The 26,876-nt window shown below is 52.0% G+C and overlaps 1 protein-coding gene across 3 annotated transcripts in view; it reads left to right on the top strand.

The window, feature by feature from the left end:
* Positions 1-26,876, top strand: part of AGPAT4 (1-acylglycerol-3-phosphate O-acyltransferase 4) — a 117,418-nt gene that overhangs the window by 76,141 nt on the left and 14,401 nt on the right. For all 3 annotated transcript variants that reach the window (XM_059401395.1, XM_059401394.1, XM_059401393.1), the window contains exon 3: positions 14,948-15,117. In XM_059401395.1, the coding sequence (XP_059257378.1) occupies positions 14,948-15,117 (170 nt within the window). The remainder of the gene's footprint in view (positions 1-14,947; positions 15,118-26,876) is intronic.

The following is a 26,876-nucleotide window of genomic DNA, read 5'->3' as shown; positions in this document are numbered from 1 at the left end:
GTGTTTTAAAAAACAATTCCAGAATGGTTTCTTCCTCATATGGCCCTACGAATTATTTTGAGAATTGTGTATATTTTAGCATCTTAATTTTTTTGTATCCTTTTCAAAATTACGATTTATGTATTTTTCTGTGGATGATGAATCGGAGTCATGAAAATAGGCCTGATTATATCTCAGTGAGGGCCGGTGAGAGGAGACAGCAAATAGATGAACTTAAGAGCAGGAATTTATCTTAAGTAGATTCTAAAGTTTGCTTTAAATGCTCTTAACGTGATTAGCAATTTCTTAATGTTACTTTAAAAAAAAAATGTTCTGGGCTAGAGGACCCTACCACCCTTGACTGATTTTTTGACATAATCTGGATCTTCGTGAATGTCCTCTTACCTGAAACTCACACCTTACCCCGGTGTGACAAATATTTGTCTGCACAAGCCCTGTTCTGTGTGCTTCAGGCAGCAAAGCAAAGCAAAGCAACCAAATGGGCAAGGCTCCACCCTTGCCCATTTGGGAAGGAAACATGTGCTCTCTGGGGGGGTGAATACCTACCAGGGAAGCCTCCGGAACGTGAGAAAGAAGAGAATCGAGCTGACCATCACCACGACTACCTGAAGGTTCTTTTGCAAACATTCATCTTACTTAATGTTCACTGCAATTTTCAACTGACAGTGTATCATTCCTTTTTCACAGAGAAATCTGAAAGCCAGAGAGGTTGAGTAAGAGGCAGATGTTACAAAGCTGGAAAGCCATGGAATGAGATTTCAAGGCAGGTCTGTGGGACTTCAGTGTACTGCAGAACCGAGTCCCTAAACAGGGGAATTTGGAAGAGACAAGTTACTTGTAATGGAAGGGGCTGGGGAGCATCAAGAGAAACTTCCCAGGTAGATCTCCTTTGAGCTGAGGCCCGGTCAACAGAGAAGCTTTTGACGTGCCATGGAAAGGAAGGGCTTTGGGGCCAAGAGATGAGCTTGAGGAAGAGGCCAGACCTTGGGGGTAGGTAAAGAGTTCTAGGTGGTTCCAGGAACTTGACTTTAGCTCAAGGTGTGTGGTAGGATGAAGAGGAAGAGCCGGGGTAGGCTAAGCAGTAGGACTCAGCTAAGGAGTCTCACCGCCTCTGTGGATGGGCGGGGGTACCCAACAAACGTGTTGACATGGTTAAGTGGGCATTGGGCACAGACTGGACGAGAGGAGACTGTGACGCTGGAGGCAGACAGACCAGATAGAAGGCCATCGGAAGAGACAGGGCACCACTGAGAATGGAAAAGAGGTTGGATAGCAGCAGACACAGGTGAGGTAGGGCTGGGGACCAGGGCGATGACAGTGGATGGCAGGGAGGATGTCGTGGGTTGACCCGATGACCCATGAGTGCGCCGTAGGTTAAAATTCCTGCCACAAATAAATGTTTGTTTGTAGAGGAGCCCTAGAGATAGCAGGAGGAGGGATGGACCTCCCCCTAGGCTGGTTGTACGTGGAAGACTTACCACTTTCCAGAGTCTGATCCTCAGTGTTTCGGGCTATGACATTTGATTTATTATTATTTTAATCAGGCTCCAATGAACTAATATTAAGCCATCTTATGCTACACTTATGTATGAAAATAAGAATGCAGCTCATAGTCTATTTCTTAGTGGAGACAGTAAGATGAAGCGAATGCTCACGTTTGCTGATCAAGACGTTTTTGCCCTGAAGGCTGATGTACACTGGAATTCAGATCACATTCAGGAGGCAGATGGGTACATCTGCCATCTCAGCAAAGGGGCTCAATGGTTATGCAATGGTAGGGGGGTATCAGCCCCGTGGGCAGGCCTGGCTTCTGCGTGACCAGCATGCCTTCTGGTTGATTCACTCTTTCTGTAGCTGTGTCCATTTCTTTACCTGAAGCTGGGGTCTGCGTGTTGGCCAGAAGACCCTTTGTTCTCTTAAAGGTGACTTCTGTTCATCTCTGCACGTCGTTAACATTTGTCTTAGAGGTCTATGCGGAGAATGCCATCTTGTGCCTTATTTCCTGGTTCTTTGGCAGAAACTCAGTGTGGAAGGTGGGTTTTGCCCACGCGCACATAGTGTACACCCAGCTTATGAATTGTGACTTCCATTCAAGGTTAGAGGGAAAGGCCCCTTGTTTTCAAGGAGAACATCTGGTCCTGAGGCTTAATGAGGGTAAAACATCTTTGTGTGTATGGGTAGGTAAACACTTCAGTATGACCACAGCCTTCAAAGTTCTTGGTTTTAAGAAAGCCTTCTTTCCTTGAAACAACTTAGGAAATAATTCTGGGAGAACCATTGTGATGGAGACCTTAGGAAGAGGTAGTAGAAGTTTAAGCTTCCAGACACCTCTGGAAACATAAATAGCCCATTTTGGTCATAGCTCAAGGAGGCAGAAGAGACCAGAAGCCCATGAACTTGCCATCACAAAGCAGAAGACACAGAGACCCCTTCATGAGTCAAGGGCACTTCAGAATTTGGGGTCACGGGGATTTGGTCTGGTCTGGCAGGGCACTAGGGCTTGAATCAGAGAAATAGGGAGGGGTCGAGTGTGAGGGGTTGGAGGAAGCAGAGGGGTAAGGGTCTTTTCTGTCAGCCAGACCCTTCGAAAAGTGTTGGTAAATCCCCATTTCGCCCGGGTGTTACTGACCTCCCTTCAGTAAGAGAATTTGGAAGATTTCTGCCCGTTCCTCCCCATGACTTACGGGGACCTGGCAGAAAAAACACTTAGCAAGTACGGAGTCACTCAATCAAGGTCAGAAACATGGTCCACAGCCAATAAATCACCAAGCAGTCACCTAGCTTTTATTTACCAAGCATGGACACAGGAGCGTCACCACAAGCTAGTGGTGCCATTGTCCCCACTTTAGACATCAGGAGAGTGAGATGGGGGACTGAAGCTCCCCAGAGTCACTCTGCGGGACAGGGTGAGGCTTGGGGGCCCAGCGTCCGTGGCCTGGACTTGACGAGGTGACCGCATGAGCGTATTATGAGAGCTCGTTTCTACTCCATAGCGGGAGCAAAGGGGGAGAGATGGAGGCTTTCACTCAGAGAACATTAGACCTTCCTTTAAGTCGCTTAATAGAACGGAATTGAAGGGCAAAGTATTCTCAGATTGTATTTTACTCTTCATCCCTCTCCGAAATTAAAATGAAAAAATGGAAATCCACTTGCGGGCTTACTCTGCATCTCACACGTGGATGTCTCGCTAAGATGTTTGTTTCTTTCTCCTCGCTGCCTCGAGAGAAGTGGCAGTGAGTGCTTGAGGCAGGACTAGAGTGTTTTGGGGAACGCCCTTGACCCTGCACTCATTGCCTCCTCCACGTATGCTTGTGTGGGAGACGGAACGTGTTTCCTTTCGCTTTTTTTAAAATGACAGAACATAGAAATAAACAAGAGTAGAGAGGAATGGGAGGAAGCCCCAGATTCATGGCACCTCGATGTGACTTGAAGTATTTCGTCGTAGAGGCTGTGGTTTTTCAGGTGAATCCCGGACATGGTGTGTCCTGAAATGCCACTCCGAATTACCACAAGGTGTGTTTTCTAAAGAATAAGGACACTGTAGAACAAACTCAACATTCTCCCCACTGGCAAAATTAATACCTCGGCATCGTGCGATACCATCCAGATTCAGATTTCTCCAGTGATTTCCCAGCTGTCTTGTTTTTGTTTTTGTTTTTAACATTTGGAGTGTTCAAGTCAGGATTTAAATAGGGTCCTCCCACTTGTCATGTCTTTTTCTTTTTTCTTTTTTTCTTTTTTCCCCTTCTTGCCTCTGTCCCGCAGAAGGTCCCGCACTCTGGCTGCGTGAGGGCCCACAGGGTGCGGTTTCACCCGCTCCTCCCTCCCTCCAGGGGAGCCTGGGGGTTAGACGTGAATGCTGGATAGATCGGACTCCGTGGTTCTCCAAGAGGAGTCCCCGCAGCAGCGCCCTTCGTCACTGCGGCCGTTCGTCACTGCGGGCCGTGCGCCTCCTCACCGTGGAGCGTGGTTTTTAGAGACCCAAACTGGTTGCTAATGATGTTTGCTGAACCCGAGCTACCGCTGCTTCCCAACCTGCTGAAGTTCGATTTCTCATCTTGCCCAGCACCTGGAAGGGGTCGGAACCTCCTCTGGTGACTGAGTGGGAAAGCATTTGAAGGGGAATGACAGGCAGGTTTGGGAGAGAAGAGCTGGGGCAGGGAATGAGGACGGAGCGACCCAAGGGTGCGCCCTGCCAGGGGGAGGCTCGAAGGCCAGGGTAGCAGAGCCCTGTTCTCCTGGCTTTTATATTCTTCACTCGAGATGGTCGTATTTCTTGACGTTTGGACTTGCTGTTGGAAGCAGAGCCTGACTCTGCTTGGTAGAAAGCTGATTTTCCACCCCTGGCAGGACTGCAGGATCCCCTCGCTTGACTGATGTGTCCCAACCCCAGCCCCTGTGTCCCCACCACCGGCCCCTCCCTCCCTGACCCTTGTTTCTCAGCTCTCTCCCCAGGAGGTCCAGACCAGGGCAGGAACCGTAGAATCTCTCCCTAACCTTCTCTTCTCCGGTACCCCATCCAGCCTACCGCACGCCCTGTCTGTTCCACCTGCCAGAACCCAACTCACCCTCCAAGTGCCACACTCTCTACCCTCTCCCTGGCTAATCACACAGCCCACTCGCTGTCCCTGGTCCCCAAACAGCCCACTCGCTGTCCCTGGTCCCCAACCTGAACCCGCTGACGTTATTCCCTCTGAGGCTGCCAGTCACCTCTTAAGTGTGTTCCTAGTCCCAGGCACTGGAAACATCCCCATGTACAAAAGCAGCCCTTGTCTGGCACAGGCCATATGTAGTTAGAGCACAGCATGATTGCGCTAAACTGCTGTGACAGCCCGAAAGTCCTCCTCGGAGCCCTCCTGAGAGATCGGCTTCCCGCCCCCTCTGGCCCCCTTCCCCTCCTGCTGCGCACAGGCCTGACAGCCATCTTCCAGGTTATATGTTTCTGTACCTGCGTGTTTGTGTCTCCCCTGCTGGAATTCGCTTGCTCCCTGCCCCATTCAAGCACCTCCAACTGTTCTGGGCACCCAGTGGGCTCGGGATTTGAAGACTGGATAAGTACGGTCAGTCCCATTTCCAGGACTGGGGAATCAGGTGACACCAGTGCCTCAGCTCAGGAATCTCTGAGCAGCTCACCCAAAGGGAGTTTCAAGGAGCCAGGCATCAGGGCATCAGAGTGGGGCAGTGGGACCTGGGGTCTAGACTCTTCCTTCCCCTCTCCTCCCCCTGAAGGTTTTGATTGGGGGTGGCAAGCATAGGGCTTCTCCTGGCTTTTATATTCTTCACTCGAGATGGTCGTATTTCTTGACGTTTGGACTTGCTGTTGGAAGCAGAGCCTGACTCTGCTTGGTAGAAAGCTGATTTTCCACCCCTGACATTATCACTCCATTGTTCACACTTTAAAGTCTTGGAGCGCTTTACTGCCTGTTCCCCGCCCACCCCTGGCTCAAAATCTGCTGCCCAATTCCCCTTGCCTTCATTTGGAAGGATGTGTGTATGATGGGGAAGGCAGGGGCGGCAGCCCCCCAACCCTCGCCCTGCCTCCTTCAGGCATCTGTTTTCATGGCCCCTTGATGCCACGTGCTCAAGGCTTCAGGGGAAAGTTACAATGTAGCAACATTACCTTTTTACAATTTGAACTTCAAGTCCATTCCCTCTGTTCCCTGCTAAGGGCAAAGCCTGCCTAGAAACAGGCACTTCATTGGGGCTGGGAGGGGCACAGGGATGAAAGAGATGGCTTTGCACGATGCTTTCTCCGAACAGATGAGTTTCCATCAGAACCCTGCGGCCTGGCTCCCCAACCTTTCCCTCCTCCTCCCCCATTCTGCAGAGCCTTTATAGACATTGTTTTCCATGAACGTTAACAGTGTACTTTGTGTCTGCGTATGGGCGTCTTGCTTTAGCATCATCCGATGGTCTGGGCATGGAAGTGGGGAAAGCTGGAATGCCCCCAGGTTGTGGACTGAAGTGGAGCGAGCACACCAGGCTCCCTGTCTGGTGTGGCCTGCGGGGAGCCCCGAGAGCTGCCTGTGGCAGGAAGGCACATGGTGGCACACTCCCTGGAAATGGTGCAGACAGAAGGATGTCCAAGCAGGTGCCCCAATGAGTGGAGCGCACTTAGCATCAGGAAGTTTGGAAGACCCGGGTCTGTGGCCTGGGATCTGAGATTTCTTGGAAATGGGGACCTGTGCTGAGCCTTGGAAGGCTGGATAAGAAGACGCATGAAAAAATGTTCATCATCACTAGCCCTCAGGGAGATTCAAATTAAAACTACATTGAGATATTACCTTATACCAGTTAGAATGGCCAAAATCAACAAGACAGGGAACAACATGTGTTGGAGAGGATGTGGAGAAAGGGGAACCCTCTTCCACTATTGGTGGGAATGCAAGTTGGTGCAGCCTCTTTGGAGAACAGTGTGGAGATTCCTCAAGAAACTAAAAATAGAGCTTCCCTATGACCCTGCCATTGCACTCCTGGGTATTTACCCCAAAGATATGTTTGTAGTGAAAAGAAGGGCCATCTGTACCCCAATGTTTATAGCAGCAATGGCCACGGTCGCCAAACTGTGGAAAGAACCAAGATGCCCTTCAACGGACGAATGGATAAGGAAGATGTGGTCCATATACACTATGGAGTATGATGCCTCCATCAGAAAGGACGAATACCCAACTTTTGTAGCAACATGGACGGGACTGGAAGAGATGATGCTGAGTGAAATAAGTCAAGCAGAGAGAGTCAGTTATCACATGGTTTCACTTATTTATGGAGCATAACAAATAGCATGGAGGACATGGGGAGATGGAGAGGAGAAGGGAGTTGGGGGAAATTGGAAGGGGAGGTGAACCATGAGAGACTATGGACTCTGAAAAACAGTCTGAGGGTTTTGAAGGGGCGGGGATGGGAGGTTGGGGGTACCAGGTGGTGGGTATTAGGGCACGGATTGCATGGAGCACTGGGTGTGGTGCAAAAATAATGAATACTGTTATGCTGAAAATAAAAAATAAATTAAAAAAAAAGTGGTGGGAAGACAGGAAATGGGGAAGAAAGAAGTGTGAAGCAGGAGGAACCGGCTTCAGCCACATCTGCAGTTGGTTGGGGACACAGTGAGTGGGGCGTGGGGAGTAGGCAGCTGCCCAGTAGGGTCTGGAGGTGGACAGGTGGACAGAAGGGGACCAGTACCTAGATCTGGTCTCAGATCAGAAATCCCAGCCTCGGCCTCAGGCCCCATAACATGAAAGGTGCGTTCGGTTACTTAAGTCTCTTCCTTTTTATAGCGTGTGTCTGCTCCGTGCCCGTAGCAAGACCCCCTGGGATCCGCAGCTGAGACCAGACCTTCCTGTTTTCTCAGCTCCCCAAATTATTCGGTTTCATATTTTTATTCCAGTTTTTTCCCAGGGCCTAGAGAGTGCCGGGTGGGTGCCTGTGACTTGACGGATGTCCCCCAGGTGAGAGGTGCAGGACAGGTGAAAAGGAGCATGGCCCCTCCCAGACCCCCCATTTCCTCCTCTTCCCCGTTCTTATAAGCAGCCACACGGGTGCCTCTGCCGCCTCCTCACTCGCCCTCTCGTCCGTGCACTTCTTGCTTCCGATCCGTGAATAAGCTGAACAGAGACAGCAGAAACAACTCTGCGCTCCAGACCCAGTACCCCTACAGCCGCCCACCCAGCTCGGGTCGTCTCGCGGGTCCGGGTCCGGCCGCAGAAATCAAGGCCACAGATTGGGCGTTGGCAGCGCAGGTCACTTTCTGCACCACACACCCCTCCCCCAAGCGGAGTCGGCACCACGGGCCGAGCCGGGTGTGGCCCCCGGTGTAGAATTCGGGGCTGTCTGAGCCCGCAGGGAGTCACTACAGGAAAAATGAAGCCCGCAGAACTGGGCGATCTGAAAGTTTTTACATAGGGCACAAATATCAAAAAGTGCTGCATCGTATTGTAGAAAGCTTGGTGGCTAATCCTGCCTGTGGAGAGTTTGTGACTGCCCCGAAGGCCCTGCTGGCTGACTTGGCATCCCTGGAGGACCAGAGAACAGGGTGGGAAGAAACGCGCAGGCGGAGGGAAGGGGGGGTGGAGGGAAGGGGGGGGGACAAGTCAGGTGTCTGTGATGCGGGGACTGGATGGGAGGGGAAGGGAGGGACAAGGGGACGGAAACCAGTTTTAGCGATAAGGTACTGATAAGGTCCCCGATAAGGTACTGATAAGGTCCCCGCTGGGGACCGGAGGAAACCAGCTTCCCTGCCTACTGTTTTTTGGTTTTTTGTTTTGTTTTTAAGATGCCACCTATTGATTTGACACAGAGAGAGAGAGAGAGATAGAACGAGCGCACACAAGCAGGGGGAGCAGCAGTCAGAGGGAGAAACAAGCTCCCCGCTGAGCAAGCATCCCGAAGCGGGCGCTCAAGGGATCATGAAGGCAGACGCTCAACCAACGGAGCCACCCAGGCGCCCTCTCCTACCCTTAGAAACAGGGTTTCACGCTGTGAGGGGGATGCCTCCCTTTCTCCTGTGTCCCGTGCATCTCCTCCATCTTTAAACAAATAACGTATCTTTCCATCTAGATCTATTCTGAGGTCAAAGTAAAAGGGCTTGAGGGCTGGGGCAGCCCTGTCTGTGATCATGGTGATACGGGAATGTTCTCGAGGACCCAGACAGAATGTGAGTCCCGAAGTGACTGAACTCCTGGGTGTCGCCCCACTCGGCCAGCGAGGTGAGGAAGCTGAGGGGGCTCCGGGCCCAGTGGGGGCTCCTGGCTGGGCCACTGCAGAGCCACCAGAGGCCCCAGGAGTGCAGAGCCCGCTGTCGCCATGGCGTCTGGGCCACTGCAGAGGCCTGCAAAAAGCCCGCCACGTCTCTAACCTGAGGCAGTGGCCCTGGATAAAGGGATTTGCAGGTCAGAATGGAAAGGACTCTTGGCTGGGAGAGCGGCAGAGAAGAAGAAGAAAGGGCACCTCCCGGGTCCCTTCTGAGGCCAGGGACCAAAGTTTTTTCATTGCCACCAGTGAAGGCTGATTCTAACCTGTCGCCACGTGTGCCCAACCAGCGAGCAGGTGGGGGGGACTCCAGGGTCTGAGGATGCCAGGTGGGGATGCCTTGTCTGTGCATGATGCCCCTGCAACCGTCATCCATCCTATATGGATCAGTCACCACTCGCTTTCTCGGAGAGCAGGAACAGTCTGATCAAGGAGAAATGGGAGGCATCCCCCGGATGCTCTCGGTAATGAGGACATCCCTGAGGGGCAAGCGTGGCTTCTTCACGCTCCAGAGTTTTCTGCCGTTTTTTGCCTTTTCTGTCTCATAGCCATTAGTTCCCCACGGGCAACTCAGCCTCACGGTGACAGGCTCCTTGGCTCACCAAACAGTCACCACACACAGTAGGGCCAGGCCTGGGAAGCTGGAGGTCTGCATGTTTTCTTCACCTGACAGCACCTGACCTGAAGAGTCAAATCCCAGCCACTCTCCCAAGCGGTCTTCCTGGGCAGGGGCCTCAGCTCTCCTGTGTCCTTGTGGCTTCCTACAGTCTGGGGCTCCAGGGCCCGGACAGAATGTCCTCTCCGTGCTTGGGTACATGAGGGGCAGGACCCTGAGGGGCCGTGTCCACCAAGAGACCCTGCACTCGCTCACCCTAATAGCCCAGGTAGGACTGACACACCACGGTGGTCTGAGCCGGGCCTGGGGAGCCCCCGCGAACGTCGCCAGCTCACGGAGAAACCCCTCATGTTAGCCTCCGGGCCCTCGTCGGCCGCTGTCAGAAGGAGCCCCCCCGCCCCCTGCTTCTGCTTGCGTTTTGCTCGGGTGCATTGTTTTCATTCCTAGCTGTACCATCTTTTAATTAACTGCTCAACGACTGGCCCCCATTCTTGTTGGCTCAGAGCTCCTATTGCTTTTTCCTGGTTGCTTCATGAGGGTTGGTTTGGCTACACAGACGAGATGGTAAATGCTTTGGGGGCAAAGACCTTATTTCGCTTCTCTCCTGTTTGCTCTGGTCGTGTTTGTCGTTGACTCCGAGCATCGTATGCCAGCTGAGACGTGTGCAATCCACGGCGGCTGGCAAGTGATTTTCCCCTGAACCCACAAGGGAAGGACGCTGCTTCCTCACGGGCGTCCTTGGCGACAGTCACCTGCCCAAAGTCCTGATTAGAATCATCTGCACGGTGCCCTTTGGCAACTTCCTCAGTTGAGTCGGAGGTTCCTGAGTGCAAGGAGATGAGGAGGGAGAGGGTTGGAGCCCTCCCGGGATCTGCTGCCACCCTGGGCAGGTGGTGGGAGCAGGCGAGGTGGGCTGTCGACGCTGCCGCTGGCAGACCCCCCCAGAACTCCGTGCGTGAGGACCAGGGGTGCCTTGCCTGCCCCGAGCCCGGGCGCCATGGTGAGGGGTGCATCTCACTCAAATGACAGATGTCCCCCCTCACATGGGACCAGCCTTACCATGCAGGTGCCCTTCAGCTAGGAAGATGGGAGCAGCCATACCACAGGGTAAAGAAAACCTTAATTCATGGTGGTATTTATAAGTCGTGTGTCATTCCCTATATAAGAACATCCAATGAAAACATCAGCGGGGAAGTCATTCAACTAAAGATAAAAGCTTTCTCCGTATCTACCATGTTGGGTGTTGGGACCAGGGTGCCGGAGATTCGAGAGGAGGAGACCCGGTGCTGCCTGCAGGATGTCACAAGGTCATTGGCATTACTGCCTGCTCCACGGGGAATAGTTATCGAAGGACACGCGTGGCCCCAGCCTGCAAGGAGCTTAGTATCGGTCCAGGCGGCAGCACACACACCCTCTCCTGCTCTGTTGGTTCAAGCGCAGATCGGTAGATCTTTTCAGAGGGCGATCTGGAAATACCTGTACAATTTTTAAATATGTTTACTCTTCAATCCATAATTCTACTTTTTGTGTATATCTGTGCTGGAGAAATACTTTCACAGATATTTTTGTCTAAAATGTGCATTTTCAAGGGTGTTTATCGCAATGTTTATAACAGTATAAAAGCAAGGGGGAAAATCCTAATCAGTGGTAGAATGGCCAAATAAATCATCTATGTCCGCCGCACGAACAGCGTTGCAGCCTGTGTGTTACTCTTTAGGATGCTGTCATTCTGGCTCTTTTTGACCTAAAAAGAACAAAAAAGCAAAAAAAAAAAAAAAACCAAAAAAACAAAAAAACCCCAAACAACAGTTTCATATATTGAACATATATTAAAACGGGGATAATAATAGTGCCTCCCAGCCTCAGAGGGTTAACGTGAGGATTTCACACAATATGACGTGCAAAGCCCTTGGAGCCGTCCCCAGCACACGGCTGGAGCGCAGCCAATATTTGCTAACATCACTATGAATATGTGTCAGCAGGGAAAGATCCAGAATATACCATTTGGAGAAAATCACTATATGTATATTTTTACAAAGGTCGATAAAGTATGAACCCATTTGTGGGTGGGAAACACATGAGTGCGTGTGTGTGTGTGTGTGTGTGTGTGTGTGTGTATCTTTGTGTAAATGCCCAGGAGCAGGACTAGGAGGCTTCCTTCCAGACTCTTTCTAATGGTGGACGCTGGACAAGGGAGCGGGTTGGGGGCAGGGAGGAAGACGCGCCTCCTCAGGGTTCCACGGGGGGCGGAAGTGCTGGGGGCTCCGTGGCCGCCTGTGCAGCGACAGGTTGCAGGGACTGGTCCTCGTTCAACCACAGGGCTGGCCAGGCTGCGTGGGCAGCTGGGGGTGTGGTCTCTGCAGCTCATGTTGGAGCCTGAAGGCCCCGGGGAAGGCAGGCGGGAAGGTGTGATGGATGTAAGATGGGGAGATCAAGAGGTTGGAACCCCAAGCACCGTCTGAAGCCCTACAAGGACAGACTGAATCCCAGGTCAGTTGTCATTGCATCTGGTGTTGATGGCATGAGGGCCCTGCATGGGCCAGCAGACACACACCTGGCCCAGGGGTCAGGGAAGCTGCAGGAGGGGGGTGTTAGGAAGGGGAGGGCGCATTGCAGGGCCCCCCTCGGCTGCCTCTTTGAGTTGAGGAGGTGAATCAGCCAATCAGCAGCAACGTGAGTGACTTACACTTTCCTTCCACCTGTCAGACCTCCCAGGATTGTCCCTCGTGCCCCGCCCCCTCAACTGGAAACAAACAAACAGACCAAAAACGAGTCTGGGAAATGTAGTCCAGCCTAATCTAATGGACGCGTCACAAAGCCATCAAAGGGAATTTCACCTTTTCCTCTATATATCTGGGATGTTTAAATTCTTTCACAATGTGACTCTATAAATGTATTTATTGTGAATAACAAAGAAATTGAAAGCCTTTGGTAAAAGGAAAGAAAAGTCTTTTTCCCAGCGAGATTTAGTGCTTAGTTATACAGCTAATAGTGCCCTGAGAACCGATTTCTCCACTGTTAGCTGGGGGGCCTCAGCACCGTCCCTGGGCCCCGGCACCCACCCGCCCTGCTTCTGCCCGGCTCTTCAGTCTGTTCCCACTTCAGCCAGAGCGAGCTTTTCAAAATGCAAATGAGATGCTGCTGTGTGCCTATTTAAAAATGCTCCAGTGGCTTCCCGTTGCCTTCATTATGAAGCCATAAATCATCGCTCCCCACTCCAGTCCAGAAGCCGCTGGAACGTTCTCCCTCCGTCTCTCTCTCGGTCTGGCTCCGGCTGGCTCTCCTCCCCCCACCCCTTCCCTCTTGCCTTTCGTGGTTTCAAGCCTTGCGTGTCCTGGTAATAGAAGGCTGGCCACTTACCGATCCCCTACTATGTGCAGCATTATGCTGGCTGCCTTGACGGCGGCGTCATCTGATTTAATAACCTCAGCTTGGCAGAAAGTCTAAATGCTTTTCATATCCCTGTTTTGCAGACAAGGAGAGGGGGGCTTAGGGGACATTGAGAAATGAGCCAGTGGTGAGCGGGACGCCCCAGGATCGGAGCCTGGTGTGTCTGACCCCCACATGCATGAATAGGACATTCAGCAGCCCCCCCGTCCTGTGAACAAGTCTTTCCTTCCCTGCCCCACCGCCTTGTGAATGGAAAACTGCCCCTCCCCGCCCAGGCGGTCGACTCCAGGAAGGTAGGCATCCAGGCCACACCTCCACCTGGCATGGTGCTTGCACACAGTAGGTCACTGGGGGTCGTTACGAGCATCAGTACGCCGGCGCGGTGCTGGGCTCTAGACTCAGGCCAGCGTCAGAAGAACTGGACCATGCAGTCCTTGCACCCAGGGCTGTGCTTCATCGTCGGGGAGCTGCTCTCACGCTGGGTCCCAAGCTGCTTGAGGTCCCGGGGATGGTGCTGGGGCCGGTGTTCATCGCCCCCGCCTCGCCGCTGGTGGGGAGCGGCGGGGCCCAGAGAGGCATCCGGGAGCTACTTGCAGAACGACAGTGGGATGTGATTCACAGGGATGGCCACCCTTACCTGGCAGACTTCCGTGTTCTGCTTTTGGGGTTTATCAGTGCTCTGTGGCCAGTCCTGGAGTAGATTGGTCCAGCCTATCCTGTCTCTTAGAGGAAATCAGTGCAGCAATATTAGCGTCCTTCTACCAGGTGGTAACAAACTGCCCCTTAGTCCCGGCCAGCGCTGCTGCCTGCCCCCTCCCCCCCGCCCTCCCTACGCACCTACCTTCTCCTTCCCGGACTTGCCACATGAGGTCCCACTGATGTCACCACCTGGTGGACAACTGACTGCAGACTTGGCGTTTTCTCCGAGGAATAGGCAGACACTTACTTTATGGTCCAGTAAGGGGAGGGCGTTGGTTCGTTTGGAATGATGATGCTGGATCCCGAGTGGCTGACTTGCTGGGACTTGCCTCTGAGCTTTGTGTGTTCTGCCCCCACTGTGTCCTCTGCCTGAATCCTTGCAGAACCCGGGAAGTGACTCATTCTAAAGATTCACACTGCCTAGAAACTAGCCCGTGATGCCTTCTAGAGAGTTCTAGTGCACCTGTTAGAAAGTATCTGTCTCCAACCTCAAGGAGAAAGGTTTTAAAACATAGGTTTGCCTGGAGTCAGGATTGCACCTGCTTGTCTGCGTGTATGTGCCTGTGCATGTGTGTACGTGTGTGCGCATGTGTGGACGGGGTGGGGGGTGAGTGAGTCCTCTGCTAAATGTGTACCCCACTAACCGGGGATCAACAGGGCTACGGCCTTGGCAGAGAACTCACACCCACCCATCCCCCTGTCGAACACCTTCAGCTTTCCAAATTCTCCTTAAAGCTTCTATGTAGATAACAGTTTTTACCCAACGTACAACTCTTTCTCTGGGCAATTTGTACCATATAGATAGGCATTTCCTGAAGCAACCAGGCGGGGAAGGGGTCACCAGGACTACAAGCCCTCCCTGAAGAATGAAGTCCCGTGGGTCCTTATTGCCTGCAGGAAGCACTGCTGTTTTCCAAGTTCCTACACAGAGTATTTTAAGTTTCACTCAGGCCCGCAGTGTAACGGCTCTAATGGAGCCTTGCTTCCCCACACCCTGGGGAATGACCCTGGGTCTTCATTATTTTGGGTGCACCCGAGCCTCATGAACAGGAGAGAGAAATGAGGTATTCAGTTCTCTGATGGAGTTTGTAAGTATCCTGATTAGTCATTTCCCAGGATCTTCAGAATTCTGGGCATCACCTCATGCTGCCTCTCAGAGCGCTGTAAACACGAGGGCCTGCGTTCCTGATGGAGTCGGGTTTCCTCACTGACTTCTCCCCAAGGCACTTAATCAAGCAATGCAAGTCGTTTGGCTTCTCCAAGCTTCCACTCCTTCCCTGGATCCTGCAGGGGAGTCTTTCTCATTCCGCTTCTGCTTCTAAACCATGTCAAGGATAGGGGCCTGGGCGGCAGCGATGCACACCTTGACCCTTACAAGTTGCTTTCTGCCCCAGCCGGGAGGGAAGACCCTGACTCCCGCCCCGCCCCGCAGAACCGAGCCTTGCTCACCACGCATGCACGAAATAAACGTTTGTCTGTTGTTGTGGTTTGTTCCAGAGCTGGTGATGTTGCTGGAGTGGTGGTCGGGCACGGAGTGCGTCATCCACACAGACCCCCAGGCCTACCCCAAGTATGGGAAGGAAAATGCCATCGTGGTTCTGAACCACAAGTTTGAGATTGACTTTCTCTGTGGTTGGAGCCTGGCCGAACGCTTTGGGGTGTTAGGGGTAAGTCGGATTCCCGTTTCCCCCTCGCTCACCGCTATGACTTGCCTTTTTGCTCTCGATCATTCAGGATTACAGAGGCATTTCCGGTTTCTACTGACGGAATGCTCTTCACCAGTGGCTTTGCATTCCCGCTTGGAATCAAGATGAACGTCTTCTAATGAGCAATAATGATACTGATTCGGCGATTATCACGTGCTAGATACGTTACACGCAATTTGTTTATTGACTCCTTGCAGAGACCTTTATGAATAGATGCTATATAGATCCCCTTTTTTAAAAAACCCAATTATAGAGGGTTTAAACCATCTGCTCGAGGTCCCACGGTAGACGTGGGTTTGGACTGGATTCATGGTTCGAGGCCACTCCGTGTCCTTCATCTCTGCTAAGGGACAGTGCTCACCCCTGCCTTTCCCTCTGTGTGGGCTTAAGAACGTGGAACCCCCAAGCCACAGAGTTTCAATGGCAGAATTCAGAATAAATATGAAATTCTGTGTCCTCCAACTAGTTGGACTTCTTGCATGCCTTTGAGGCTAGGCTCCCTTAGCGGACTTTTGTCACCTCGGAAACGTCGAGGTGTGTCCTGGTCACACCTGGATCAGATAGCCATACCGACGCTGTCTCAGTGGGGAGCTCTTGCAATGGGGCTTACACTGTGGGGTGGGGGCAGTTTGCACCTGAACTTGGGGTTCATGTTTTGCACAGGGAGCCACCTCTGCGGACAGCCGTGGTGTCTGCTCACGTCACGTTGTTTTTGGCAGACCAGGTGGGACACGTCAGGTGTTCAGAGTGGAGGAGGTAGAAGACCAGCAGAGGAGCTGGGGTGACGGAGTCCCGGGTCTGACCCAGAGGGGAGGCTCCGTGGGCTCAATCCCCATGGGGGGCCCCTTTGACTCAGCCAAGGAGACCCTTGGTGAAGGAGGACATATAGCTTGGGGCACATTTTGTATCTGCTTTTAAACACTGATGCACTTTTAAATTGGGGGCAAAAGGAGAGAGAAGAAAACGTGCTTAGAACCGAGTCCCCTTCACATCTTTGGGACCAAGGATAGTCCTTATGATGCCGTTAAACTATCAAAAGGCAAGGGGGAGGTCTTTAGCCGTTTTTCAAGAAATGGAAGCAGTGAGTTCCATCACTGTTGCTGCCTTGAGACTTCTCGAAAGCTGCACGGCCTGTGGCTGAATCACTGAAAGGATTTCTAGGAAGGCAACAGGCCGTCCTGCCAACAGCGTTCTTTGTTTCCCTATTTATTCTTCCAGTTCCAACTCGGGATCTGTGTGCGCATGTGCGCTATGTGTATTTTCAGGAACAAGACGGAACATTCTAGCATCTGCCTTTCTCCATTTTAGAGACCCTGGGCAGAGAGCTCAAGTAGAGTTTTGTGGTTTTATTCTGTGCCAGAGGAGACATCCCCCGAAAATGTCCCTACCCGAACCCCACTGCGGATGCGGGTGACTGTGACTGGGCACCTCGCGTCTTTGCAGCCTGACTGCCAGCTCGTCGGTTCTCCTGCCTTAGAGCTGGACTTCCCTGTGTGCTGGTGTCCCACAGCCCTGGTTCTCCCTGGGTGCTTGAGCGACGGGTGGTGTTTCCCGGGCTGCCCATGTGGCTTTGAGAGGTGCCCGGGCTCCGAGTGTGAACGCGCACCCGGCCCAGGGCAGGAGGCTGGGGCACAGCAGGCGTACTGGACCTGCAGGCACCGGCCCGTCCACGTTGCCTTGGCAGCTCGATGACCACGAGCTGTTGCTGGGCGCTGTTCGCTGCGTGTACCCCATTCCTAATTCTTGTCACGTTATTACTGTTTACACTTCATCAATCAACTCCTAAAGCACTGGTTCCCGGATAGTAACGAGTAAATCTGATTTCAGAGCTCTGCTTCTTACCCCGGGGGGGGGGGGGGCGGGAGGAAAAACTGCGGGAGCCTCAGGGCCCCGGGGGCCTTTACATCCCAAAATGACCAGGGCCACCTGGGACAGGGACCAGGCTTCCAGTCGCCTCCTGGCTTGTGGTCGTCACGGGCTCGTTCTGAGGAGTGGGAGCTGTCGGTACCCTCGCTGGGTCAGGGAGGGACCTGGCAGGAACTAACAGCGTGCAGGCGGAGCAGCAGCTCACAGATGCCCACGGCCTTGGGGAAACAGGCACAAAAAGATGGAAAGGGTGCCCTCTTGCCTTGTGCTCAGGGAGGAGTAACGTGGAGAGGGGACCCAGGCCAGGAGAGGGGACCCAGGTCTGAGAAAAGGTCCCAGGTCAGGAGAGGGGACACAGGCCCAGAGATGGAGATGCTTTCAGGGAGCGGGAACTCTACCTCCATGTCACTTAGGGTCTCAGGTCAGAGACTTTGGAGTCCTTGATGGAGTCACAGCTTGAGCACAGCGCTGAGACTGGGGAGGGCCACATGGTGGTTAGCGGGACAGCCATTCCGCCAACAGCACAGAGACGGTTCCCTTCTGTGATTCCGTAAGTGAACACCACAGTCACCGGGCTGCCTTTCTTACTATTGAAAACTGAGCAGCCAGGTTTGCCGGTGGAGGGGTGTGAGCACTGTCATCTGAGACTGTTCTAGAAGTTTGGAGGTTTAGGAGAGCACCAGGCTGTGAGGTAGACAGGTTGAAGCCTCAGATGGGGGTGACAGGTGTTCCCCTGGGGAACCCTACCCCGTGGGGCTTCTGGTTTTCTGGATTCTTGCTAATGTGCTTCCTGGAGCCCCGGAGTCCCCGCCAGGACTGGAGGGAGGGTCTAGACAGGGGCAGGAGGCAGCCACCTTCCCCTTTCTGCCAAGCTCCGTGCACCAGGCCGAGCGGTAGCTACACGTTCTGAGGACACTCCACGCTGGCCAAGGAGAGGCTGCCCGGACGGGATCAGGGAGTCAACAGTGACCTCTTTCAGGGTCAGGGGCTGGGCCAAGTCAGGGGAAAGCTGCCAGACCCTCCTCCCAGGGGAATGCCCTGTCCCCGTGGCAGGGAACAGTTTCCATGCCTGCACGCTGCTGAAGCAGCTGCGGTCCAGCGACAGGCCATGATGCCGGGTGAGCTGCTCTGGCCCTTTCTAAGGTGGCCCGTTGATTCCGCCACTCTTAGGAGGACACGAAACAGCAGCTTGTTGTAGTCGTCGTTCAGCGGTACCCTTGGTCTTAAATCACCTTCTAAGAAAAGGCGCCTGATTGATCCCTTTTTAAAAATAGTGCGTGACATTGCGATCTTTCTGGACTCTGGGGAGCTAGCTTCTCAGGGGAGAAGGTTCCTCACGGGGCAGTTTCTGCCCACACACCTAACAGGCCAAGAGGAAGTAAGTTTAAATTGAAACAAGTGAAATTTTGCCAAAATTCTTGAGAATGGGGTAATATGAAATTGCTTTTAAGGGGAAAAATGATAGGATTTTCTTAAAAAGGAGAAAAAGGTCTTTAGAAATTTTATAAGCATCTGAGGCGCCACACGGTCATTCCCAGAGGCCCCGGTTCTCCTCGGGACTGGCTTTCCTGGCCCGGGCGCCAAAGGCTCTGGCTGTGAGCTTCACAGAACACGCCGACTCTTTCCTCCCTGGGGAGGAGCACGGCCTGTGGACAGTTGAAAGTCCGTTTCTCACAAACTGTGGTGTGCGGTGCTGAGCCTTGGGGTTTCCGAAGCTTCTAGTGTGTCGGTGTACCGCGGTAGATGAAACACATCTGCGTCACTTCACTGCGGTTGCGGCTTACAGTAGGCTCCCCACGATCGCGTTTGTGGGGTCCTCCAGCGGCACCTTTCCCCGGTGGGCGCTTGGCACACAGCGGCCCCTACGGTCAGTGGTCACCAGCGGGTGAAGGCGGTGCGACCCGGAGGTCGACCTGGAGGCCCCTTGCAATATTTCTCTTCAGATCGTTCAAGAGGTCGGATATGTCATATCTATGGCAGCGTGACAAGCCACCAAATAGAGCCGCCGTAGGCAGTGGGTCTTACCGCAGGTTGTGTGGTCTGGGATTCAGGCGCAGCTCCGCGGCGGGTCCTGGCAAGGGGCCCTCCTGAGGTCACCCTCGAGCTGCCGGCCAGGGTGGTGGTCTCCTCAGAAGGCTCACCGGGCCGGCCACCTACCTCCACACCCATCCCTGTGTTTGTTGCCAGGGATGTGTGTGTGTGTGTGTGTGTGTGTGTGTGTGCACGTGTGTGTGTATGTGTGTGTGTTTTCTGTAGAAAACACTGCGAGGCACTGCAAGATACAAAGATGGGTGTGAAAATACAGTCCTTGCCTTCAGTGACTTTCTAATATCCGAGGAGAAGTGAAGAAGAGACATGAGCGCCTGTCACAGGACACGGGGTTGGAGGGAGCAATGACATTGGGTTGACTCTGCTCACTTGGGGCGACACCGGCATACTTAACCACAGACCAGTCAGCCCTATGGCACCATTCTGGGGGCCCCCGTCATTCCCAGGGCCCCCCTCTTTGTTAGGTGAGGAGGGCCTGGAGGGCTGCGGGACGAGCTGGGGTCACTGGGGTAAAGGTGGAAGATGGGGGGCAAGTTTTGGTGTCGGGGGCAGCTCTGTTTACCAAACTGTGGGGAGGAAGTTCGATAGTCTCACAACTGGTGTCCTGTTCTGGTGCTTAGGAGCCCATGGACTTTTGGCCGCCAGGGACACAGGAAACTTCCAGAAGGTGATAACATTGGAACAAGTCCTTGAGGGCATGCTATTAGAATCAGTGGAAGACTGACGTGAAGGGTTGATTACGAGGCAGCGGACGGAGGTGGGGAGACCGTGGGTGGCACGGCCCGTCCTGAGCAAGCAGGCGGGCGCCATGTTCCTGGGCCGCACGGACGGGCTCCTCGCTCTGGGCCCGGCCAAGCATGCACGTCAGCGGTCCCGCTCACTTCACTGGCCCCCGCGCGAGGTCCCTGTGGGCTGGTTTCAGACTTACTGAGGGGTGTGGGCTGCGGCTGTTTTGCCGAACTCTCCTGGCTTCTCGGTAAAATGACCTGCAGATACCCTCACACCCCAGAAAAGCTCCCAGGAGCTGAAACTAGAACAGAACCCCAGCCGCTGGGGTTCTGAGTTAATTTTGCCAAGACGCTTCCGGTCCTTGACGTTAAATATGATGCTTTCTGTGAAAGGTGACGTATTTCCAAAAACCAGCATTTCTTCAGGTTTGATTGTGGAAGGATCGCTTTTCTCCCCTAAAGGTTTTTCGCAGGAAAAATGTCAATGCAGAATTGTTTAGAAAGGCTACACGAATGTGATTTCCTGTAAACCTCTGCCAGTTTTAACATCCTCCAAACAGTGGGTTTCCTTGGTCTTGTTTTCGAACACGTAAAACTTAGCAGAAAAGCAGACAGTCTGAAAGATGAAACTGTGCGTTCCGGCTCAGATATTGAAAGCAATTCTTTCTTTTCCCCTCTGCTTACTCCAGAACAATTCTCTCCTGAGGGTGGCAGGGGAGGGAGAGATGTGTAGGCAAAAAACTGTGCACAATGTCTTAGCGTCCCACAGATGTGGACTTGAACCCTGGCTCCTGCGTTGTGTGACCTTGGGGAGGTTATCTGACTTTTCTGAACCTCAGTTAATAATTCCCATTGCGCTGTTGTAAGGGCTTCGTGAATAGACAGGGCTCACTGCATATATGTACTTGTTTAATGAATATGATCCTAGCTTAGGTGCCTTGCACAAGTAGGTGTGCAATAGTGCTTAGTTTGCTTGACCTCATGAGCTCCCCTTCCCTGAGTCCTTTCTTGCAGTGAAAAAGAGGACAAAGTGCGGAAGACTGAAGAGAGAGCAAATGTTTTACGACACGGGATTTAACCATTTCCCCGCAGCTAGATGTCAGCCGCGCGGCTGACATCCAACATCCTTATGCAAAGCAAAGTGAGCTTACGCTGTTCTGTCGCCGGTCCTTCACGCGTGTGTCAAGTTCCTGTTGGCTACAGAGAGATGGGAATTTTTTAGATGTGGAGAAGTGTTTCTCCTTTTTAAAGATTTTATTTACTTATTTGAGAGAGAGAGAGAGAGCAAGCATGGGGAGTGGGAGGGGCAGAGGCAGAGGGAGAAGCAGACTCCCCGCCGGGCAGGGAGCCCTGATGTGGGGCTCGATCCCATCACCCTGGGCTCACAACCGGAGCAGAAGGCGGATGCTTAATGAACTGAGCCCCCAGGCACCCCTAGATGTGGGGAAATGTCTTATGTTTTCTTTTCCATCACATACACCTGCGGCTCTGGTTACTCGGCTCCGTTACGGTGGGTTTGCCTCACCCTCGATGCCAGGATCCTATGAGTGCGTGGAAACCTGGTCCCCACCCCACCCTCCGTGGCTTAACCAGCAGCATCTGTATTGCACTCGGGCACCACCCACTACACTGAGAGTGGGCGGGGACGCCACTGTGGGCCGCCAAGTAGTCACCCACCAGGTGTGCTGGGACCTGGCGTGAGGCCGATAAGGAAGCCGAGAGAAGGGTGAGGGCGTGAGACGCCTTACAGACCCGGCAGCCGGGTGCAGCACCGGCCGAGGAAAGGGGTCAGTAGCTCCATGGAAGTACAGCAGCGTCCTGAGTTCGTAACCGAACAGATCCCTGGAGATGCTGGTGTGCGCTCTAGTTTTAAAGTGTAGTGCTGAGTTAGACACACCAAGGTGTTTTTAATTTTTTGTAAGCTTTTATTTATTTATTTGAGAGAGCGCGTGTGCAAGAAGGAGCAGAGGGAAAGGAACCATCAGACTCCCTCCCAGTGTGGGGCTCCGTCCCAGGACCGTGAGTTCCCAGCCTGAGCTGGAATCCGGAGCTGGACGCTTAACTGACGAAGCCGCCCAGGCGCCCTGGTCTTTTTCACGAAGCAGGATCTTCTGGCAATGTCTTTAACAAGCCAGGGTTGGATTACACCAACGGATTGTAAATCCAGACTTGCTTAAAGCAGCAATAGCATCGGGTTTCCTCCCTACTCTCCTGCAGGCCGCAGCCGACCTTCAGAGCCTGGAACCAGCTCTGACTCCGCAGGGTCACCAGTAACTGCTCCCTCTTTGTCACAGCCCATCTGCTAACATGCCCAGGGCGCTCCCATTTCCCTGTCTCCCTGGGCTTCCTTCCACTGCTTAGCAAACACCCGCTGGCCACAAGGTGCTGGCAGTAGCTCTGTTACCTTCTGCTCTTGCAGGGCCCTGGTCTCCCAGCCCCGCCCCTGGAATGCCTTCTGCTCTGTCTCTCCCTCTGCCCAGGCCTAAGGTCACCCCGGGAAGGACTCAGGCTGGCCATTCGGACAGAAGCTGGGAAGGGGACTCCAGGATCTGTGCTCAGGAAGGGGGAAGTGGACATTGCCTCCTTTCTCATCTGTTTTATCAGGAGCTCTGACCGTGCTGAGCAGAGTCAAGTGTGACAAGTTCCCAATGTTTAAGAGTTTCCTTTGTCCCCAGATGCCCTTTCCCCACTCCAGATCTGCACACCAGGCAAATTAAGAGGCGTTTGGGTTTGGTCAGGGGATGGAGACTTGGGTGGGGGAAGTGGCGATCAGGGCCGGGGAGCTGGGAGGGCTCTGCTCCACCTCCATAAATGGTCCACGTTCGTTCCCAGGCGGAGAGAGATGAATCCTCCGAGAGTGGTTTTGTTTCATGCTTGTCTTAAGCATTTCCCCTGTGGCCGTGACTAATTGTGGCACCGCGCTCGTTTTGTTTTCTGATACTCTGGAGGTTTTTCTGGGAGCATAAGGTCCCCAGCACTTTCTTTTTTGGCATCAGAGAAGGGAGATAGACAGTGAGAGAGTGACGCAAGCAGAATTAGGCCACCTGTATGTTACTCTCGTGGGCACAGATGGCGTGCGCACACACGCGCACACATGGCTCGTGATTCTGAGCTCCGTCTTACCCCTGCCTTTTACTGTGGTGAGGGACTCCACTTCAGAGACACACTCCGGCCCTGTCTTTTCCAGACTTGGACCCACCTCCTTGGCCACAGACCATGTCTGTTCAACAGCTTACAGGTTTCAGGGGCAGAAGTAACACGGCATTGGTAGCTTTCTGTTTCTCTCCTCCCACTAGACTTTGAGCGTCCCAAGGCCATGAATATTCACCTTCATCGTGGCGTCCCCACCCGAACCAGGGCCTGGCACAAAGGAGGTATTTAACAGACACTTGTTGCACGGGCAGAACAGTTTTGAGGTTAAAGTTCACATGTCACACATCAAAAAAGAGGCTGAACTGTTGGCTGACTGGCTAGTCCTCTGCACTGATGGGGCCCAGCTCATGGGGGAGAAAAATTCAAAGGGTAAAATGTGGATGTTTTAATCTGCTTTCCAAGTGCCATGAAAAGACCCCATGCAGGCATTTTATATTTAGTAGAAATCAATGATCTTGGGTGAATCCAAATGACGCACTGTGACCGTACCGATAAACCTTCAGGAATGGCCATGTGTTCGGAAGCCAGAAGGAGGTATTTGTGCCAGCAGCATGTTGACCAGGGACCATCCTACTGGTGAATGTTAGTCCCTAACTGTGTTTTCTGCCGGCACCTCCGGAGCTGTCAGAGGAGGCGGGAGCATCACAGAAAGGTGGCTGCGCAGGATGCCCTACCAGCTCCAACTGTCCTACGAACTCAGCTTTAACGCTAAACATTTTCATCTTAGTAGCTGGCAGGGGGCCTATTAGAGAAAAACCTTAACTAGAAAGTCCCAGTTCTGCTCATTTTTCATCACGGAGGCTGTGAAGCTGACACAAGTGAGGCGAGAGCCACATCATCTCAGGGTCGGAATTACTGGATCTCAATGCATCTTCAGAACAGTTCTTTCTAGCACCACGTGGTCTCTGCACAGGGGTTGACCAGTTGGCTGGAGGCATTGAAGAGGTTCATGGGGTGTCAGAGGGGTCACAGGGTGTGCTGTTTCCCTGAGCAACTGGGTGGTCCCAACTGCACTTATGGGCTGCTCAGCTAGATTGACTGGGCAGCTGTGTAAGACTGCTCTCCCTCTCTCTCTCTCACACACACACACCCTCTCTCTCTCTCACACACACAGTGTCTCTATACACACGCAGTCTCTCTACACACATGGTCTTTCTACACACACAGTCTCACACATACACACTCCCCCCCACACACTATCTCACACACACTCTCACATAGTCTCTCTCTCCACACACACAATCTCTTTCACACATACTCTCTCACACACACCCTCTCCACAGTCTCTCACACACACATACTCTCCCTCACACACACACTCTCTCACATAAACACTCACACATGCTCTACAAACACATAGTCTCTCTCTCACACACCTACTTATACACACTCTCTCCCACATACTCTCTCGCACAGTCTCTCTCTCACACACACTCACTCACTCTCACAATCTCTCTCATACACACACCCCTCTCACCCACACATACTCGTTCTCTCACACAATCTCTCATACACACCTACTCCCTCTCTCACAAACACACCACACACACACACACACACACACACACACACACACACACACTAATGTGAATCATGTCAGTGATGCCCTTCAACTACCAGAAATGGCCAAGCTCTTGCTGTTGTGGGTTCCTCATAGGAAGTTGTATTTCCTATGAAAATTTTTTATTTTCCAGACGTGCTAATGTCTACATGGGCTTGTGGTAAATCAAACTCTCTCAGATCTACCCTCAGAATAAATCCAGAATTTGCATTTTGGGTCTGTGGGACTAATGAAAACAAATCTTCCCAGTAAATCCTCTCAGATCTACCCTCAAAATAAATCCAGAATAAATGAAACTGATAATTGTTTTTATACATTATTTCCTGAAGGCATTACCGTCCACACATAGAAACCTTTGCTTAGCCTGGGATGGTCATGCTATCGATGGCATATTTTCTGGAGGAATGTAAGCATATTGGAGTAGTAAGTTTCTAGTCTCTTGGTCTTAAATGAGGGAACCCCTGTGACTCTCTCAGCACACCGCTATCAGGGAGTGCTGGAATTCCTGCAGATTGCTACCATATGCTAAAGCATAGGTTAGGAAATAGGTTGAATTGAGAAGGACGTTTAGCCTCTGTTCTTACTCTGTGGTGGTAATAACAGCTATACATCGAACACCTGTTGTCAGGTCCTCAACTCAACACCTTTGTATACGTTTCCATATGTTATTAAATCTTCAAGCAACACTTTGAGGTAAGTATTCCTTTCCTCATAATACAGCTGTGGAAAATTGAGGCCCAAGAAGGTTAAGTCTCTGGACCAAAGTCACACAGCTGGGCCATGGTAGAGCCTGATCAAAGTAAGGACTGATTCCAAAGCTTTCCAAATCCTGTTATCCCTGCTGAGGGAAGGAGATCAAATAAATGACCTTTGATTTGAAAGGCAAAAGTTTCTACCTTAATATTTTAAAACATATCTTAAAACAAATAACCATAGTTGACATCAAGGGTTAGGCCTAATGAGAACATCCCAAACTTTAAGGTTGAAAGATGTATTAATTCAACATAGAAACAGAAATATCTCCTCTGTTCCTTTTGATCTTCATCGAATGGGCTATTTTGATCTAGTCTCACTTACGTTCCAGAAGCAAATGGTTGAAATGTGCTGATGTCAACCACTTCTTAAAAGGGGCATTGTTAGAGGAGCACTGCAAAACATTTTGATGATAAAAAACAGGAAAATCTAATAAAACAACAACAACAAAATCCCTTCTGATTTGACTGCTCACCTATAGCTACTGTTATTTTCCTGTTTTCCTGTAGTCATAATCAGACTCTAGACTGAGCTTTGATTCCAGACCTTTTAAAAATTTAGTATTATATAATAAGCATTTTCCCCAGTGATTAAATATTCATTGGAAATAAATTTTAGTGGCTCTAAATCAAAGGTTAACAAACTTTGTAACCAGTAGGGTAGTGAATATTTTCGGCTTGGTGGGCCATATTGCCTCTGTCACAACTGTTCGACTCAGCTGTTGCGCTGTGAAAGCAGCCACGGGCAGTGGGTACGCAAGAGAGTGTGGTTGTGTTCCAATAAAACTTTATTTATAAAAACAGGTGGGGAAGCTGCTTTGGCTCACAGGGCACAGTAACGGCTCTGTAATATCACATACGCACTGTGCATACAGTCTGTCATTCAGACTGTACATAACTCAGTGAGCTCTTCTACTGTGGGGCGCTTAGGTGATCTGCAGCGCTCTCTCCCACACAGTTCAACAGCGATGGACATGTAGGCTCCAAGCTCATCTCTTTGGTCTACACATAGATCCCACATCACTGTCAAAGTTCCATTTCCTCTTAGCAGTGGGTTATCAAAGACTAACCGCTAAGACCCACTGGGGGCTGGTGGGATTATTCCATTAATAGGAAATACCCCCTGAGAGTGCTTTCCCCACCAGACAGCTAGGATGGACCACATGAGGCTACTCACCTTCCTAGACCCGTGGCTGCGACCTTACAGGACCTGATTTCCTTCTTGGTTATAGAACAGATCTTTTAGAATCCCTTCATGTCATTGCAAAGTATTTTTGGAACGAGTTCAGGAATATGTAATTTTTGTACACAGTCCTAACCAGCCAAGGAGGTAAGTTTAGTTCACTGGTGAGGATTTTCTATCTTTTTTCATCTCACAGGCCGAGAGTAGGGAGTTCATGGAAGCACGGAAGCAGAGAGCCTGAGAACATCCCCGCTGACAAGAGGAGCGGGGCGAGGGAAGGCCTCCGGGGCCTCCCACGACCTGAAACCTGGCAGTGGACACACGCTGATCAGCTTTTAAATGCTCCTCTGGGCAGACTGGGGATTCCCAAGGCAGTTTGGTTTTGTGCTCTGAGTGACAGGCACTTCCTTCTCATTTATAGCGCAAGA

The sequence above is a fragment of the Mustela nigripes genome, chromosome 5 (assembly GCF_022355385.1).
Source record: "Mustela nigripes isolate SB6536 chromosome 5, MUSNIG.SB6536, whole genome shotgun sequence".
NCBI classification, from domain to species: Eukaryota; Metazoa; Chordata; class Mammalia; order Carnivora; family Mustelidae; genus Mustela; species Mustela nigripes.
This window is presented reverse-complemented; position numbering and strand designations above follow the sequence as displayed.